Source organism: Rhinoderma darwinii, chromosome 5 (genome assembly GCF_050947455.1).
Source record: "Rhinoderma darwinii isolate aRhiDar2 chromosome 5, aRhiDar2.hap1, whole genome shotgun sequence".
NCBI classification, from domain to species: domain Eukaryota; kingdom Metazoa; phylum Chordata; class Amphibia; order Anura; family Rhinodermatidae; genus Rhinoderma; species Rhinoderma darwinii.
In genome coordinates this window covers 32,117,608-32,137,453 of record NC_134691.1, presented here as the reverse complement: position 1 = coordinate 32,137,453, position 19,846 = coordinate 32,117,608, and the positions used below count along the sequence as shown (strand labels likewise).

Sequence of the window (19,846 nt, the reverse complement as noted above, 5' to 3'; positions counted from 1 at the left end):
GGGGATGCATGAATAAGGTGTCTACCTCAAACTCCATATTTTTAAATGTAAATTACACCATAGAGGTTTGCACCATCATCTTTAATGTGGACATCATAAGAAACCAACAAACAAACAAACAAACCGTGTTTTATAACTGGTGGTAAAACTTTATTATTCAAGTTTAGATGTAACAGACATCTTTGCTGCCTGATATTTTTTTTTATTTTTCTTTTAATGCAATAGAAATACACAAAGAACATTTGTGGAGAAAAAAAAAGTAACATGCAGAATGAAGAAACAATCAACAAATATTCATGTGGTAAGACAGACAGCAGACAGGTAAAATTTAGCAGGACTACATGTTTTCCCATTTCTCAGCAATAAGAATTTTTTAAATTTTTTTTTTTATAGAACAAAAGCTTGCTGGTGCATACGGATTAATAAAGAAGTAACAAATAAATGGTATAATACAGTGGCATATTGAGATGTTCCACACTCCCTATGCCATTTCCAAAGTGCTTTTAAAGCACACTATCATTACTGAATACATTTTTCTCATCGATTACAAAAGCCTAGAAATTAATTGTCTGCAAAGACCAGTTCCAATGGAATTTAAATAAATTAGTATGTATGTTCTACATACATACCGCATGCAGCATATACTGTTAATTCAATGACCATCTAAACCTCTGCCATTGTTGGTCTTGCTAACTGGCTTATATGAAGATACCAATCCTCTTAGCCAGTGGTTATTTTTTACAAGTTTTACATTTTTAAACTTAAAAGAAAAAAAAATTTGTACCTGTAGGTAAAGGAGCAAGGTGGAAAAGGGTTAAATCCACTGAATATTTAGTATCAAAACTGGATACACTAAAATAATCTGTTTAGTATGGCTCATTTACATATGTCCAGCTTTACTTATATTTATATAGGCCATCTAGTTGTGAGGTCATGTATTTTAAATAACAGCTACATTAAGTCCAATAAACTGTTAAACAGACATTAAAATATTATAAATCTAAACAATTATATAATTCCAGACTTTAAAATGGCATTTTTAATATACACCAAAATATCATCAATAATGCCTTTACTTCTGAAAGGTAAAATGCACAGAACTCTTAGCTTGAAATTGTCTGCAGTAAAATACAGAAAAAAAAATATCTATCACTTAAAAAAAAAAAGAAGCAAATATACCTGCTTGCAGGTAGTATACAACATAAAAATAATTACATAAAAATGAATTGTAGTTTTGCTTTTTTTAATAGTAACTTTATAGATATGTTAAATAATGTAAAAATATTTTTGGGGGAGAGTCGGGAAACTCAAACAATAAATGCTATGTTATTACCAATTCAGGCAACATATACAAAAAAAAGAATAAAAAAAAGGTTGTAGCCATGATGGACCCATTGAACTTAAAAAATGGAAGACATTTGTAAATATTTATCAAAGTATGTTCAGAAAGATATATCGAGCGGACATATATATATTAAAAAAAAATAGTGTAATAATAGCTTCTGTTCTGCAGCCAAAAATAATTCAAAACGAAAAAATATTTACATTTGTTAAAGTATTTTTTTATATTTGTGCCTCTAATATTTCTAAAATTGTTTTAGAAATGTGTAGCTTGTAGACAATGCAAGAATTTTATGTTAAATGTGTTGTTTTTTAAATAATGCTGGAAGTAAATTGAAAACCTAATTTATGTGATAGACTATCCACAATACAAGATAAAAGGCCAAAGTATGAGGACAATATTAATGGCCTTTTCCAGGTATCTCCCCCCCCCCCCCCCCATCTTTGTGGCAAAAAAAAATTAAAAATAAATAACCGGAACACTATATTCTTTACTTTTATTTCTGAATTGGAAAATGTAAATATAAAATGTTTATATTTTTTCCTCCATGATGTATATAGGGCATACAATTATATTTAATAATGATTTATTATTGAAAATTAAAAATTCATTCTTTCTGCTTAATGTTTTTCTTTTTAAGAAAAATAAGTGGTAAATTTTTGTAAAAAAACAAAAGAAATGGACTTAAAATTATTTAGCCATTTTTTTTCTACAATACAAAAAACTAACACTTTTGCAAACAGTTATCCCTGAATTTAGAAGCACAAATCATGAAGATAAAAAAATAAAAATAAAAATAAGTACCTCTTTTTCTTGTTTCGGAAATGGTTGATGCATATTTCCAGGGTTAAACAACATTTTAGCACATCTCAATATGTCATGTACATTTTGATAATGTCAAAGTCTCCTGTTTGCAGGAGGGAGTGGGGTGCTTTGCCCTGATTTTTTTTCCTTTTTAATAAATGTTATAAAGTTTTTAGTATTTAAGTGCATGACACTTAGAAATTCAACCTATATGCAGCCATATAAATGGAAATAAAGAACCACCCACCCTAAATTCCACTCATCCTCATGCATCCCAGCTGTCAAAAAAGCAAACTGAACAACACGTTTCGAAGTGCAATGCTACTACAGATGCAATAAACAATATGAAATGTTTCATATGAAACAGACAAAGCAGTAAGAGAATATAAGTCTATCATCTTGACGCATAACTATGTTAGTCAACAGTTCTAGGAATACAAATGTACTTGGAATGAATCGTTCTAACCCTTTAATCCTAAATTGACATAAAAAATATTCAAATCTTTCCTTCTTCTTGTTAGTCTCATTTTATCCGACAAATAAGCAAGTTTTCGAGAATATAATTCTAATGCACAAAGTAATATAACCTACCGCAATAGAAATAGTTGCTTCATTAACTTATTTGCTACATTTGCAAATGTAAACAGCGAGGCTGAGCCAAGTCGACTCTAATGCATGATGGAATATCTTTGTTGCATACGTACATAGTAAAAAATAATTATTTTATATGTCAGGCACCATTATTTGAAATGTAATACATTAATAATTAATAGAAAAATAAGACTTTTTGTTCTCCCAACTTTGTTAATGAAAAAAAATGGACGATCTGACAGTGTATCCAGTAGCTTGTAAAATCTATGCATATATATATTTTTTTTAATTTATTTTTATTTAGTTGAAGTGCTCTATCACTGACTAAGACTGTACCCAAAAAATATTGTTAAAAAATAAAACAAAACAAAAATGTAATTAAAATCGAACCGGCTGGAAAATCAGCGCCTTCATTTAACTAATTTCTTAGAGCTATTCCCTGAGCAGTTATGCTAAGGAGTGTTCCCCTCATATATAAGCACATATGCAAAGTTATGCTGCTCCCGAAGTAGGCCTGTATCAGCTCAACCATTCTAAAAAGTTAGAACCACAATTACTTTTTTATTATTATTGTTATTATTTTATTTTTTTTAAGCCAAACTGTCATGCGGTCAAAGCAGTCACAGCCTACCAAATTGGCTAGGAAATCAGGACATGGTGTTACTTACAGGAGCAGACATTTTTAAACCAGTGGGCCTCATTTCTGAAAATTGTCTAACAGAAAAAGAACTGGTCTTGTTCCTGTAACCACTAATCACGTTGCTGCTTCAGTTATACCGAAGCAGTTAGAAAAATTAAATCTGACTTCTGATTGGTAGCTACAGGCTGCAACGCCAGTTTTGCTTTAGATAGTTTTGATAAATGTATGATCTTTTGTTCTTTCATAGATTTATAAATGTAGCAGGTTGACATAATGAAAAATTGAAATATTAACATTGTAGAAGCGATAGTACCAAAGTTTGCCACCCCTTCATGCCATGCTCAGTAGATGCCTACTGCTTTAATATTGAAACTTTCACACAAGTACAGTCAGAACAATAATTCCCCCTACAATTTACTGTACGTCTTGTATGATGTCTCCTTAGCTGAATGTTAAGCTTTAACATCTTGTACCTTTCACTTTTTCTAAAATAAAAAAAACATGACCGTAAATTACAATAACACGTGATGCTTCAGTAGATAGTTTACTGTTTTTTAAACCAGTCGCCCAAAGTAGTGTGATGTTATGTAGTCCATAGTAAATATTAATCATAATTCTTTTTTTGAATAAGACTTAAAGGAGTTGTCTATTTTGGACAATCCCGTTTTGTTAAACCGGTCCTCTGACAATAAGCTGATCACAGGGAGTCCCGCTGCGGGGAACCCCTATAATCAGTTATCTTATTTGGGGTAATCCAGAAGCATGTGTTCAATCTTTCTGCAGCACCCCCAAAGGAAAAATTAAGTATTAAAAGGGTTCTCATTAAAATGAATGGACCGCCATGTAATACATGGATGTACCGGGTCCTCCAGTGACCTTACTCTGGCTAAGAGATGAGGTCCTGAATTTGAAAATAGGTTTTCTAATCTAAACAACCCCTTTATTTGTCACCTATCAACCATATTTGTTTCAAGGAATTTACAAATACATGATAATCAGAGCCTCCGACACAGACATGAGCAGAGCCTTACAGTGTTCCCCAAGATGACAGGGCATGATGGGAGTTGTAGAATTACAACAACTGGAGAGCCACATGTTGAGGAACACTGATCTATTAGGATAAGGCAATGCTCAAATGTGGTATAGAACTGAACCAGAAGTGCATGTTGTGCAATGCCAAGTTGGAGTATATTATTATTTTACTTCACCAATATGTATATTTAACATACGGTGTAGAGGTTCATGTATATCAACGCTTCATGTATATATAAACTCTATAATAAAGTCAATTCATTTTCATAAGGAAAATTATTCATCTGTTATCTCACTTTATATTTTCATACATATCACCACCCCTTTTTTTGATCATGACTCCTCAAATTGGGATTATGACCCAACCTAATCTAGGACTGTATTATTGTTTCAGTATATTCACACGTAGCAGTTAAAAAAAACGCATTAGAAAAAACACATGGGTTTTTACCGTGATTTGGTGCATCAAAAAACACCCCAAATGCGGTAAAATGCGTTTTTTAACCACACCTCAAGCGCTATGTGTGAATATACCCAAGAGCTATTTTGTAATACCTGCACAAAATGAAGATAGCTATGCTTTGGGTCTGATTGTAATGAATGTGGGCCTACAACTGTCTGCCAACAAGTGACATTAAAATAGGGGCTGTCACTAGTTCTATTCAAACTCTTAGGGTGCATTCTTAAAGGGATCCTGTCACATTGAGAATGCTGGCCCACCTGTTGGCTGCATGTTATAGAACAGGGGAAGCTAAACAAACAGTTAGTTATATAGTTTTTTGAGTAAATATGAAAAGGGGCATTCCTGCTTCCAGCATTTTTCATGTATCCACCGGATAGCTGAAAAATGCTAGATCTGTGGGGGTCCGAATACTGTCCCCCATTCCCCCCCAAGACGATGGCTAGGAGGAATTTGAATGAAGCAAGGCCAAGCATGTGCTCCATTAAAGGTCTATGGGGCTGACGGAAACAGCCGAAACAGATGAGGGCTTAACTTCCAGTGGATAAAATCCTGTCCATGGTCATGTGATGGACACACAGGTCTGGGATCGTTACGATTACAGTATGTGTATCGGGGCTGTGTCTTCTAACGATCCCAGCACTTGTGTGTCCATCACATGACCATCGACAGAATTTTATCTCCTGAAAGTAAACAATGAATGTTCCTACTGAATAACAAGTGGAGATCTTAAAAACCGTGAGGAATCAATACAAAAAATATAATTGTATAACTTTTAATTATACCAAAAATTTATAATAAGACAATAAATCTTTTTCTATATCAATCTGCTCAGCTCCCCTTGCTCTATAACATGCTATTCGCAGGCCGGCACCATCTGCAATGAGACGGATTCCCTTTGACACTGTTTTTTCATAGATATCACATCCCATTAATATTGTTAAGTTTGAAAAACATATGAAGGCAATAAACCCCATCTGATGGTAGATACCATGTCTAAGATAGTGCTATAGAGAACATGAGTTATGGACTTTCAAACATATAGCTTCATCTTATCTTATCTTATCGAACTAATTCCCTTATTACTGTTATGAACACCTTTAGAGAGAATACATTGGACGGGCCATTCAGCGCTGCTTAGCTCTATTTCGATCAACGACCGAATCGATGTCGACTTTCACACCCAGAAAATGTATTGCAAACCATGGTCAGAAATTACAAGCTACTGAATTTCTATGCAGAAGAGCCAATTCTAATTGTGCTAAGTGCTAAAATTTTATTCTTTAGTTTTTCCATTCTCTTCAACTTGTGCAACGTTCCTATGTAGGCCTCTCTGGATATGAGTCGTGAAATCATACTTGTCCGTACAAAGGTGTTGGCATATGCTACATTGAAAAGGTCCATTTTCCCCATGGCAGCTCATATGTAGAGCATACATAACTTCATCCAGAAATACAATGCCACAGTGCACACATTTCGTTGATAGATCATCTTGTGTACCTTTGTCCTCTTTCTCAGTTTTCACTACATTCAACGGAGCATCATCCTTTACGCTTAAAGGTGACTTAATTTTATCTCTCGAGCTCCCATTGGATGCTGATCCAGGTCTGGAATGCTTCATTGCCAAGTCTAGAGGAATGTCATTATCTGTTCCAACAGTGGAATATTGAGCAGGCAGATTAAAGGTGGGATAAGGCACATAATTTGGGCAAGGGTTTGATAGGCCAGGCACATGACTCAAGTAGTGAGGATTCCCAGGAACGGACAGCTTATACTTACTCCAAAATCTCAGCCAATCAGCTTCACTTTGGAAGTCATTGTGGACTAACGGAAGTCCAAAGAGCGGGTACTGATATTTTTCTATAGGACTTCCTGGGGGAGAGTAGTTTGGATGTTTAATAGGTCTCATATATTTTTCAATTGGGCTACCTCTTTCTGAGCTGCCTTTGCTATCAGAGATAGATGAACTGTTTCCTGGATCTCCACTACTTTCCTGAGGACTTTTTATTTGTATGTGCAAAGGTTGCATCCTTTTGTGGACATCCATAGTTTGGCTGACTATTATTGTCTGCTGAGCAGAATGGCTTTTAGTCAATGACGCTTGGGACTCATATTTATTCATAACAAGTTGCTGAGCTTCTCTCTGGTGACCTTCTATTGAATGATCATCCAACCTCCTCTCTAATGGACTTCCATTAGTTTGCTCCTCGTTGCTCCCTCTTTGATGTTTACTTAACTGTTCCGTCTGCAGTGCTTCTGGGTTAAGGCGTTTCCTTGTCCGTCTCCTAATGATCTGCTCTCCATTGTTTTGCTTAATGATGTTTAAAGGTCTGGGAGTCTGTGTAAGAGATAAAACTCATATTAAGTAAACCCAAAGCAATTTACTTTTGATGATACATAAAAAAAATGCTATGAACACATAATTTTTTTAAGAGATGTAATTTTTTGACGAAAATACAAAATAACATCTTTATTACTGCTGTTAGAAGACTTGTCAGTATTTTATTATGATATTAACTGGGTCCATACAATTATTAAATGGATATTCCAATTTTATAAAATTATGGAATATTGTTAGGATATGCCATCATATCATGATCGATGGAGGTCTAACCTCTGGGACCCCCACTAATCCTGAGAAAGGGCTAAATCAGCGCTATATCACTTAAATAGGGCCGACTGTAGTTCTCTGCACAGCTGTATTCCTGGGAGAACTATTGTGCAGAGAATATTAAGAAGGGGTCGTAGCACTAAATCAGCTTTGCTGTCCCTTCATTTTCTGGATCAGTGGGGGTCCCAGAGGTCAGACCTCCACTGATTATAAAGTGATGGTATATCCTAATGCTTTAAGGGTAACTAACGCTTCTGCCGCTTCTTTTAGTGATCGTGGGGGTCTCGAACGACCACCACCGATCAAAACTTCTGACATGTCACTATGACATGTCAAAAGTTTATTAAAAGTTTAGTTACACTTTAAACACAAATCTCAGCCTATATATGGTTTACCATTTTTTAAATATGGTTTGCATGGTCTTTACATTTACCATGTTTAACAATGTTGCAATGATACCTACCTCCATGACTCGTACTTACATAAATGTGTTATCAAACTGCATAGGGACATTCCTAAAGGAGAGTATTCCCATCAGTATACCCCACAACACTTATGCTTGCTAAAACAACAGGGCTTTGAACTTATTACTGATCCCCGTCACTTTCCATTCCTTGTAGGAGAGAAAATATTATTTTGTTCCCTTAGACTAGTTATCCCGTGTTTTGTTAACATTGTGGTGCTTGTAAAGAAGGGGTACCAGCACATGTTCACATTGACCATCGGGGGAGTAGAACAAGGCCAACTAGAAAAAAATCTCTCCTCTCTATGGTCCATAGAAGCGCTAGGTGCGGCTTCTATTATACGCAAATCCCTGCTCTTTGAAGTTTGAGCAATACTCTGCCTGTAGATACTTGGTCACTCCACAACTCATATGCTAGAAGCTTCGGGTACTCACATCACCGAGGGCCTCACTCTCTTTTTTCGTATTTTCTATAACAGGACTAGGCATGCGACTAGGCTTGCAAAACACATAGACGGCAGATTTACTACTGTGCCTGGTCTAGAAAGTGTTGAAAAATTGGCCAAATTTTGGAGAAAATTGGCTAAATGTAGTGCAATTTTGATATTTGTAACTCACTAGACAGGGGACGTATCTTAACAAGAAGGGGTGTGGCTTGATGGAAAGAAGGCCTAGATTAAAATGTGCAGCAAAAATGCAGCAAAAAACAGACAAAATTCTGGCACAAAATAAGCCAAATAAAAAGTGGTATAAGGAAGAGAAAATTGTCTAACAGGTCTTGCAAGATACACCAAAAATTATTATGCAGGATCACCACTGTGATAAATTTGGCGCATTTTGTGGCAGCCTGGTCTATATGGGCCATAGCTAATCACAAAAAATTTGTAGCTGTCAACTGCTCCTTTATCTCCTTCCTACACTGATCTCTGATACAGAGACCAATGCAGAAACAGGAAGGTTAATGGCTTTATATACAGAGACCAATGCAGGAACAGGAAGGTTAATGGCTTTATATACAGAGATCAATGCAGGAACAGGAAGGTTAATGGCTTTATGTCTGCAGAGTTAGAATGACAGTGGATATTATAGACTGAGCACCAGGGACTATGATACAAAACCACTGACCACCAGGGGCACTAAATACCCGGGCTCAAGTTGTTACTTAAAGAGGCTCTGTCACCAGATTCTCAAACCCCTATCTCCTATTGCATGTGATCGGCGCTGCAATGTAGATAACAGCAACGTTTTTTTTTTTTAAAAACGTTCATTTTTGGCCAAGTTATGAGCTATTTTATATTTATGCAAATGAGCTTTGAAATAGACAACTGGGGGTTTTTTTTTCCGTTAGTCCAACTGGGCGTGTATTGTGTTTTTAACTGGGCGTGTTTATGTGTATGACGCTGACCAATCCGTGACCAGTCAGCATCATACACTCCTCAACATCTGCACGCTCCTCTCCTGAAATATTCTGTGCTGCTGTGAAGTCTGCTCTTACCATTACGTAGCTCTCAGTCTGTTACCTCTCCTCCACTCCTGTCCTCAATAACACCTTCACATGATTGGCAAGTCACCAAGATCCTACTGCACGGCTGACAGCCGTCAGCTGTATAGCTAACAGCACGGTTGTGTTGGAAGCGCGCCCTGCTGTGTCTCACTTAGCAGCTGGGTGTGTTCCCCTCATCTAGCTGCTACGTTCTATCCTGACCGCCGGTGAATTCTCTGTGCGGTCTTCGCAGTACTGCTACCCCGTTTACCAGCCTGACCTGTCCACAGAGTTTAAGGCAGCACAGAGTATTTCAGGAGCCGCGTTCTGCTCCCGTAGGTCATAATAATCCAGGAGCTGGTGATAGGACATTCTTAAAAATACTCTTTAAAAAAATTAATGTAAAAAGCTAATTTGCCTCGCCATTAAATTAATTGGCTTCCAGGTTTTACAGAGTCAAAACATGGTTGTAGCTAAAGGGGGTGCAGTCACAACCTTGCCCTGGGGCTGCATAAGAAGACACCAGTTGGCAAGAAGTCCTGTTCGCATGGGGCTTCAAGTTATGCCTCTGAGTAAAGAAAAAAATCTCTAGTACGCAAAACCTATATTCTGTACCACATTGTATAAAAAATTGTGGCTAACAATAAAATTTCACCATAGCAAATATGATCCTAAGTATTTCTAACAGTCTATTTTCTGTATTGCTGAATTCCCAAAATATAAAGATAGGGAAGTTTTAAATTTTTGCAATGCTTCATTTTTACCAAGCTCTCTTCTTTGGCAAATGGGATGACTGACACAAAATCTGATGGCAATGAATAAGCAAAAAGGAGAGAAATAAACATCCAAGAAATATAGTTCTGAAATAAAAATGCCACGCTGTGTTTCAGTATACTTTAGAAAAATTGGGCAGTAGTGTTATTGCACAGCAAGGAGGAAACACAACAATAGACCATTTAAACTGTACTTTATAGAATTTGTTGCACTTCATAAGTCGAAGGAAACACTGCAGGTAAAGTTCACTATAAATTCTGTTGCAGGAAAATATCTCAGTGCCAATAATATCCGTTCTCTGGAGAGCAGTGGATCTCAGGTTATTTTCCAGAGGAGTAGAGAATTTTACAATAAATATTATGTGAAGGAATGGAGAGAAAGGCTTTAACAACTAATGTTGCTGGACTAGAAGACAGCCTAAGTACTCTCTAATGAAGTGCTATATATTGTATTTGCTGGTAAAGATGTGGTAGCTTTACGGAACATGAAATCCATTATAAAGGTTCTGAAGGCTATTGTTTACAGAGCCCCACCGAAAAATCAAGATGTCTTCAAGTCAAGGTTCACCTTAAATAGCAATAACTCAATATTAAAATTGATCACATTGGCAGTACATAGTCTTCTGATGGTTTTGGAGGGCATCAAAATTTTGAAACTAGTCACAGCCCTGCATGTTATAAATGGATTGTCCTTATATCTGGGGTGGGGAATGGAAGGTCCATTAAGTAAGGAATTTCCTTTTTAAAGAGAACCTGTCAGAGGATCTATGTCTCCCTATCTAGACGCAGCATATGATAGAGGGAGAGAAGCTGAGCTCTGTGATACATAGATTTATATGATTTGAAGCAAGATTTCGGTAAAACCATGACCCCCCCACTGATCTTTACTGCAACACAGCTCCATTCTGTTGGTTCTCTGGATAAGCCACAGTCCTAGAGGTAGGACCTCCACCATTATTATGTTATGACTTTTTAAATAATACGCCATAACATTATAAGATGGGCATAACCCTTTAAAGTGAATGGTTCCTAATATTTCAAAAAAATTCTTAAAGGGAAGCTGTCAGGTGAGTTATGCAGGCCTATCTGAGAGCAGCATATCACAGAGGAAGAGAAGCAGACTCTGTGATATATAGTTTATATGATTTGGAGCAAGATTTTTGTGTCAATCACTGTGTGTGGGCGGAGTTAGCAGGACACTCTATCCTAGGAGTCCTGTCAGGAGTTACTTTGCTTTTTACTCAAAAATCTTGCTCCAAATCATATAAACTATATATCACAGAGTCTGCTTCTCTTCCTCTGTGATATGCTGCTCTCAGATAGGCCTGCATAAATCACCTGACAGCTTCCCTTTAAGAATTTTTTTGAAATATTAGGAACCATTCACTTTAAAGGGTTATGCCCATCTTATAATGTTATGGCGTATTATTTAAAAAGTCATAACATAATAATGGTGGAGGTCCTACCTCTAGGACTGTGGCTTATCCAGAGAACCAACAGAATGGAGCTGTGTTGCAGTAAAGATCAGTGGGGGGTCATGGCAGTTGAATCTCCACCAATCAGGAAGGGGTGGCAAATCATAGTGATAGGATAGCAATGATGGAAAAGCCCCTTTAAAATTTAGGTTGAAGAATTGAAGTTCTGGTTATCTAATAAGAGAAGCATGTGGCAAGATGGTTGATGGTAGGTAGCCTAAACCATTCCAGGTCATAGGTTGTGTTAGTTGGCTGCTAGAGTATAAAGCAACTGTTTAAGTTCTCCTTAAAACATGAAGAACAGAATACAACCATTGAGAAGGTCTCAAAAGGTTTATTTGAATGGCTGTGTAAGAGTCTAAAACTTGCGGTCAATCTGGAGACATGTCCTATACTCTACATAGTCCAAATTAAACTGTTGAATAAAAAAGACTCTGTCCACTTTTGCCCTCTACTTGCTATCAAATGAGGCCCTAGAAAAGTGCATTGGAGGAAACAATGGAGACACAAAGGTCTATATTTTGTGAACCAAAAAAACAAGTAGTGACCATCTTGACATTCGTATTTTGCTGCACAATTTTATCTAGCAGGGGTAAATCTACTATGGAGGCATGCAAAAATATAACAAGTGCTCACCATGTCCATGTGGTAATTGGCAATTTAAAATGCTATGCTATATGATATGATTAAGAACCGGATGTTTAGAAACGCGCAAATGTATATGAGACTTTTTTCACTAAGTCCGTTTGAAACATGGTTTAAATGCATTGCTAATAAAACAAAAAATTATATGTGGATAAGTGCTGGATGGATTGATCTTCCTTGTCATATAGAGGCATGCCACAACACTCGTATAGGGCAGATACCAAAGGATGTATTTTCCCTACATATCAGAATCACTCCCTTTCTGCACATCTAACACTGAGGCCCCATGCACACAACATTGCAGTATTTCTGGTCAGTAAATACTGCACGGACGGGCCGCGGAGCATCATCTGCATTTGCGGACCGTGTTCTCAGTAGTAAATATAGGAGCACGGTCCGTAAATGAAAAAAATAGGACACGTCCTATTTTTTTTGCTCATTTCTATGGCCCGGACACACACCCGTAAATTTACAGGAAGGTGTCCATGGTCGATAGGAATGAATGTGTCAGTATTTTGTCCGCAATTACGGATCTGTAATAAAAACTGCGGTCGTGTGCATGGGGCCTAAAGAACTCTGTGAAATCCTCTCAAATTTGGCGCATTGTGTGTAGGCTGTAGTACACGTGGTTCTTCTTAGTGTAGATTGCATGCAGATGCAATAAAGTACCCACATCAGGAAGAAGCACAGGAATTTCCTAAGAGGATAAGCCTCCTTGGTTTACACCTATGCCACCTACAGTTCTTTACACATAAATAATTCTATCATTTTATTTCAAGACAATAATAATACTTATTGTAGTTTAAATAAAATAGAAAAAATAGAGAAAATAATAATCATTGTACATTTTAGGAGAGGCCAAATGTATACATATTTTTCTATATCTGGCAATGAATTATGTGCTTTGCCTACCGAGTGCAATTTCTGGTAGAGGCCACAGGCGTTGCAGACGTAGCCACCATTTGCATTCTTTCGCCAAAGGGAAGTCTTTGTGGTCAGGCAGTTGGCACAAAAAACCCCGGAGCCTCTACGTCTCTGAAAAATCAAGAAAGAAAAACATACATCAAACATGAGCAATAATATTATCTTTACAAAGAGTGAAATTAGCAGAGGTTTTCTTTAACGCAACGTTACAAGGTCTATTCTTTGGGGATATCAACAGGCCAAGTTTTCAGGCCAAATTAAGCACAAATGAAATTGTCTTCATCATAATTAGATCTAGTTGTTCTAATTAATGACTTAGCTTGTAGAAATAAAAAATATACACTGGGACTGCTGACTAAAAGTAAGGATTACATTTCTTGACGACTAAAATTGGCAGAAGAGTAGTAAAATAAAATATGGAGAAAACTATAAAATATTTTTTAACCATTAAAGATTAATGAATAGTTTGAGAAGTACATGGTTATTAAGCAAATTCATTTCTACTTAAATTAGTAATAGGACTCCAAATGGATAGTACTTAACAATAAAAAGATAACTTAATCACATGGTTAGGTTGTAAATAGTCTTTAATCTCTTAGACAGTCATCAGTTTAAATAAAATAATTCAGTGTAATAAAAACAAAATTAGTAAACTGAAAATCTATCCGGGGGCTCTTATTTATTCATTACCAGTAAAATTCATTTAAAGGGTAATTAACCACTTTGTCACATGTTCTATGCTGCAATAATTAAACCAGAATACATAGAAAATACAGAATATACATAGAAAAGTATACACTTGTATACATAGAAAAAATGTAATATGTTCAAAAATAAAAATGGAGCAAATTTACACTCTTTTGGAGAGCAAGTGCCACCCATCCTTTCCATTGTAGAAAAAAAAGGTGACTTGACCACCCGGCTAGTTACTCACTCCATTGTTTATTTACTTTGTGGTGCCCATAGAGAGGTTCACACTACAAATATTGTATAAAGATAGGGTAATTTGGAACCAGAGTGCCATCTTTCACTGTTGCCGCATATGGTTTCATTTTTTAAAGTGCCCTTTTACATTAAAGAAACAGTTTGGTCAATAACGTATACACATTGCTATTGTGTAGGCTCCGCGGGGGCGGTGCATCACAGAGATTCATAGAATTCCTGTTTAATGTCACGCCCCTTCAGGCCCTACACCATGTATGTTTTGCCCAGAATGGTCCTTTAAATTGTTCTTTTCAAGAGCCCTTGATCTACCAACCATTCAATTTCTGAGGGGACTATCAAACAAATTTGAGCTTCTGTTAGGTGGAATGGGAACAAAATTATGCACCCAAAAATTGTATATGAATTAATGTAGGTACCAAAATTTGAAGAAAACCTAACCTCTACATTACACTTAATAAATCTTTTAGTTTTAATCACATTTATACAAGCCTAACAGACGACCCCATATTTGTGAATGCATCCTTATGTAAACAGTTTAAGCAAGAGTTACAATGTAGAGCTCTAGGAATTGCAAGAATCCAAAAAAATAAATACTTTCATTGATACTTTTTGCAAGTTCTCAAGCTGGCAATTCTCCCCAATTTATTCACAAATCTAATAGAAAATGTCACTGTCAATTGTTGCTTCCCAGCAAAAGGCAAGAAAAGACTGCAAAGAGATTTATTAAGAATGACTAGAGAGATAATGAACACTCTAAATTAAGGGCATTCTAAATATCCACTAGGAGAAAAGGAACATATATAGCACCAATGCAAAAACACATTACAAGTGAAAGGATTAATGTAATTTTACAAAAGATATGCACCATCTCTTAAACGTTCTTTATATATTGAGACATTTACATTGACATGCATCGGCACAAGGGGAATGTCTGCTTTAAATAATGCTTTTCCATATGCCCTTTAGGGCATATATGGGTAATGAAGGGGGCCCGTCAGTGGCGTACATAGGGCAAGTTGTTTGTTTCCCCTTCACACACTTTCAATGACTAATGGGCTAATTCTTCCCTTATCAAAGGAGATTAGATCAACCTGGGATGAGTCCTCCTTCTAAGAGACCCAAAGCGGTCTGTCTATATGGTGTAAACCATTGATGTCAAGGATGCTTAGAATATTAGAACATTTAGATAAAATTAAAACTGAATGATGGCCTGAGAACTAGGACTGATTGATTGATAGATCGATAGATCGATCGATAGATTTTATCCAGAAGAGTTGAGAGAAAAATCCCTTTAATAAACAGGAAAATACCTTTATTATAAACCAGCAATTTTAAAGGGTTTATTCGAATTTCACCAATTTATTTTACACAAGTCTGTGCTGCAGAAGTTAAGTCTATTGCCAAAAGAATACAATGAATATAATTGTACTCTGATATATTTCAAATAAAAACCTTTGTGCAGACATAATTTTGGCCTGAAGACTGGAGCACTTTCTTGGCATTAAATGGGCATTTGATTCATCAAATGTTTCACAATGCAAAAGAACTAGAGAAAAAAAAAATGTAGACCCTGGTGCAGAGCCAATTTTCTGTAGGGATATGTTCCACCAGATGCGCCTTAGCTAAACTAATGACAAAGATGTACATACCTATTCTGCCTGATGGTCAACTATTCAATTAGTTATCAATGCCGGGGGCACAAGTGAGAAGAGATGGAGATTGGCATAACTGGTACCAGTGTGACATAGATCAAATCAGTAGTCGGCTCAGCCGAAAGTCAATATAAAAATAGTGAATCTCCAGAAATAACAGAGCTGACTTTACAGCAGTGGATTGCAATCCTTCATTCGATAACAGTAATTATTTTCTCAATGATCTCTTAGTGAATATAATTTTCTTGAGATTGTAAATATGTTGATATTTAAAAGAGTTATCTTACCACAGGTAACCCCTTTAATATGACAGCTACTGTGGTGATCAAGTGATCGCCGTGTCAGGCTTCCGACATCAGGTTGTGCTCGGGAAATTCACTTGCTGAAGAGTAAATGTAGTATCACATGGCGATCATTCAAAAGAATGTAACACATGGACAGTCCGAGACCACCCGAGCGAGAGCCATTGTTTGTTATCTCCCCACTCTATACATAATAGGGGGCTATTCAGCGGGGGAGGTCCCTCTCTGACATTCATATGCCTTAATAGAGGGGTGGTCCTCATAGGTCAACCCCTTTAATATCCCATACTTTGTTCAGAAGGGATCATCAGGACATTGTAGTGTATCGATAGATGGAATAAGAAATGGTAAAACAAGTCTAAGTTTTTAAGAGCAGCTATGATTAGGGAATATGATGGGGTGGGAGGGGGATAGCAGTACACTTATAGCTCTTGTTTGGATAAAGAGTATGGATATAGCAGTGGTTTGAAACGTGGGGCTCTCCAGCCGTTGCAAAACAGGCACCGGCTGTCACGGCATGCTGGAAGTTGTACTTCTGCAACTGCTCTGGACCACTGGTATATAGGGACCTATAAAAGTATATATAGGGGAACTATTGCAACTTTTCATTCGTTTTCATGAATAGTAGGATGTTTGTTGTAGTTATAGCAGAAAATTAGGTTCTTGCAGAGCAATTGGAACATGGTGGATTTATAGGATTATTTTCTAGGTCAAAACAATGTTGATGTAATATTTTAGGGATGAACTACAACTATCTTCAGCCTATATGTATGACTTCTGTACTAGATAATTAATCCAAAGATTTATTCTGATTGTAATTTTTCCCTTGGAAATAGAGTAGTAGGGGGAAATGTATAGTAGAATTGCCCCCAACACTTTGGTTATGGATCACAGGTTTGGGACCATGATAAAAGTACAATTCAGCAAAGCATGAAAGCCAATCATCCTATAACTCGTCAGGCCTGGGCTACGGGATCTCTATTTGTGCGGGAAGGGAAACAACAAACCCTATGGAAGCTACAAAATACTGCCCAGAGGGGTTGGTACTATTTCTTCAGCTTGCTGGATCATTATCAGATAATCAAAGAACATTGAAGGATAATTAAATGGGATATGTCCCATTGAAAACGCCATTTAATCTGTGGGCAGCGTGTTATAGAGCAGGAGTAGTCAAGCAGATTGATATATTTTCGTAGCAAAAGATTCAGTATAACTTGTAATTTATTTATTTAAATCTCTGCTCATTTTGCGCTAAGGAGTCCAGTGGGCGGTCTTACACAGTGATTGACAGCCTTCCCTGTATGAGTGTGAATAGCTGTCAATAAGGGATTAGAAGCACCCACTAGACTTCTAAGTCCAGAATGAGCAGGGGTTTAAATGAATAAAGTACAAGTTATATGGAATATTTTGCTACAAAAACATACATATCAATCTGCTCTAGAACATGCTGCATGAATGTGAATCTAAGACAGACCTGTTAAAATAAGGACACTAGTGTTATACCCTAATATCGTTATACTAGGGGTACAATTACAACCACTTAACGGCCACTCAAAGTGCCAAACAGGTGAGCTGAAATCACCTCCTGGGTCTTAAAAGTAACATGATATTTCTCAGCCAATCTGAATCTATAAAAAGGATCATGTGATGCAGTCTGTGACTTTTGTTTCTAAGGAGTCATAGAATGTATGTCACATGATTCTTTGCAGAGCTGCTGACTGGCTGTGAGGGATCATGTGATTCCACAGAACCAGGAAGTGCATTATTTTCCGTCCTTTTTAACACTATGTGGACTGTTTAGTGGATGTTATTACATTTAGTAGTAGAACTTTATGAAAGCATTTCTCTTTAAGAAATATATATTATAAAACCAAATACAAATAGAAACATAAGAAAAACCCTAGAAATAACCCGATTAAAGATGACAATAGGCATTTCCCATTACACCGGAGTATTCACAGCACTATGTTAATTCCTAGCCCAGAACATGGACCGGCAACGGCCTTTTAATTGTTTTGCATTTCATTAATCAGTCTAAGTCAATAATACGAGCAGCAAGCAGCCGTCAGCCACATTATACGTTTTCAATAACTTCTCCCACAATCATTTATCAGCGCACCAGGCACAGCCTATTGCTGTAATCCAATCCGCAAAGGACTTCAGAATTTATTTTGTGTATTTAATACAAGTATTTCAGCATTATATGAAACATGCATTATAGTAGAATCCAGGCTGTGTCAGTGTATATGGCAAGCAGTGATCATAGGGGCGGTTTATTATGCAAAGTTTGTCAGAAAAAAATTCCTCTTCTCTATTTTCTGTTAGCATCGTTCAGAGAAATGTAAAAAAATTCAGATTTGAACGTTGCAAAATTAAACAGCCAATAAGGACACCTAAGAAGCACAAAAAGCACCAGAAATCCCAGATTACAGAGAGCCATAAAAATTTCCGGACACCTCTAAAAAATATAAGATAGGAAGATAGATATGAGACAGATAGACAGATATAGACAGACAGACAGACAGACAGACAGATAGATAGATAGATAGATAGATAGATAGATAGATAGATAGATAGATAGATAGATAGATAGATAGATAGATAGATAGATAAAGTACATAAATGGTGATATTTCAGTGCTATTTGCTATAAAGTATTTACAGAAAACACATTGAACAATACTTAGATACAAAGATATATGTAAAATGGTTTCATGCGGGTAAACATAGTGAGGAACATGAACACGGATGTAACAGCACTTACAGGTTCTGTATAAATGAATACAAAAATGTAGAAGATTTTAATCTCTGAGTCATTTCCTTGTAGGCGTTTGTAACCATCAAATGTTCCACAGCTTTTTCTTCTTTATTACTCACAAGTTCCTTTTATTTTTGTAGTCTTAACAACTTCATAACCTACAAACTACATAACATGTCCGCCGGGACAGATTGTAGTGAAGAAGAAGGGATATGGCCAAAATTAAGAGAAACATTTTTTTTTTCTCCTATAGATGTCCCTGCGAGCTGCAGTTTATGCTGTGGAGCTTCCTTTCCATTAGTAAACTGGGACAGGAAGTGGTAATCATAATCAGCCATTTTATAAACTATGGAAATTTGTTTTGGGTCACACTGTCATCCACCTACATGAGGTCTTCAATCATGTCACTTCTACAGTCATGCTCCTGCACCCCATGTGCTATTTAACCAAAGGAAGCAATGCCTACATTAAAGAAGGGACACCAACATGAGAGCCCATATGAGTTCTGGGAGCTAGCTATTCAAACTCCACCTTTTCCTCCTTAAAGGGCTTTCATTAATTAAAATAGAAGGAAAAGTCCAGCAGAAACCATATATGACGATATATTGGGTTAGATGTCAACTTAGAGGTCACTGAAAAGCCGGATAAACTTAATTTACTGCGTGAGCAGCCACATTATCATGCTCCTTTGTCAGTGTTACAGCCGTAATACTAGGACCTCCCACAGTTCTACTGAACCAGACTTAAAGTTACAATAAAATGCTAGAGTGATCTATGTTCAGTTCCGGAGAACTGCAGGAGGTCCCGGTATTGTGTTCGTAATATAAACTGGATGCTAATATGTGGTCGTATTAAAGGGGTATTCCCAGAATCAACAAATATCACCTATAGACAGTATAGGTGATAATTGTGTGATGGCTGGGACCCCAACCGATCTCAAGAATGTG

General features: G+C 36.7%; 1 protein-coding gene across 3 annotated transcripts in view; it reads right to left on the bottom strand.

Annotated features, from left to right (window-relative positions):
* Window positions 1–2,048: 2,048 nt before the first annotated feature.
* The window catches only part of TRPS1 (transcriptional repressor GATA binding 1), a 255,001-nt gene continuing 237,203 nt past the window's right edge, over window positions 2,049–19,846 (bottom strand). For all 3 annotated transcript variants that reach the window (XM_075825805.1, XM_075825807.1, XM_075825806.1), the window contains 2 exons: window positions 13,232–13,354; window positions 2,049–7,207 (listed from right to left, as the gene is read on the bottom strand). In XM_075825805.1, the coding sequence (XP_075681920.1) occupies window positions 6,146–7,207; window positions 13,232–13,354 (1,185 nt within the window). In that variant the 3' untranslated portion in view covers window positions 2,049–6,145. The remainder of the gene's footprint in view (window positions 7,208–13,231; window positions 13,355–19,846) is intronic.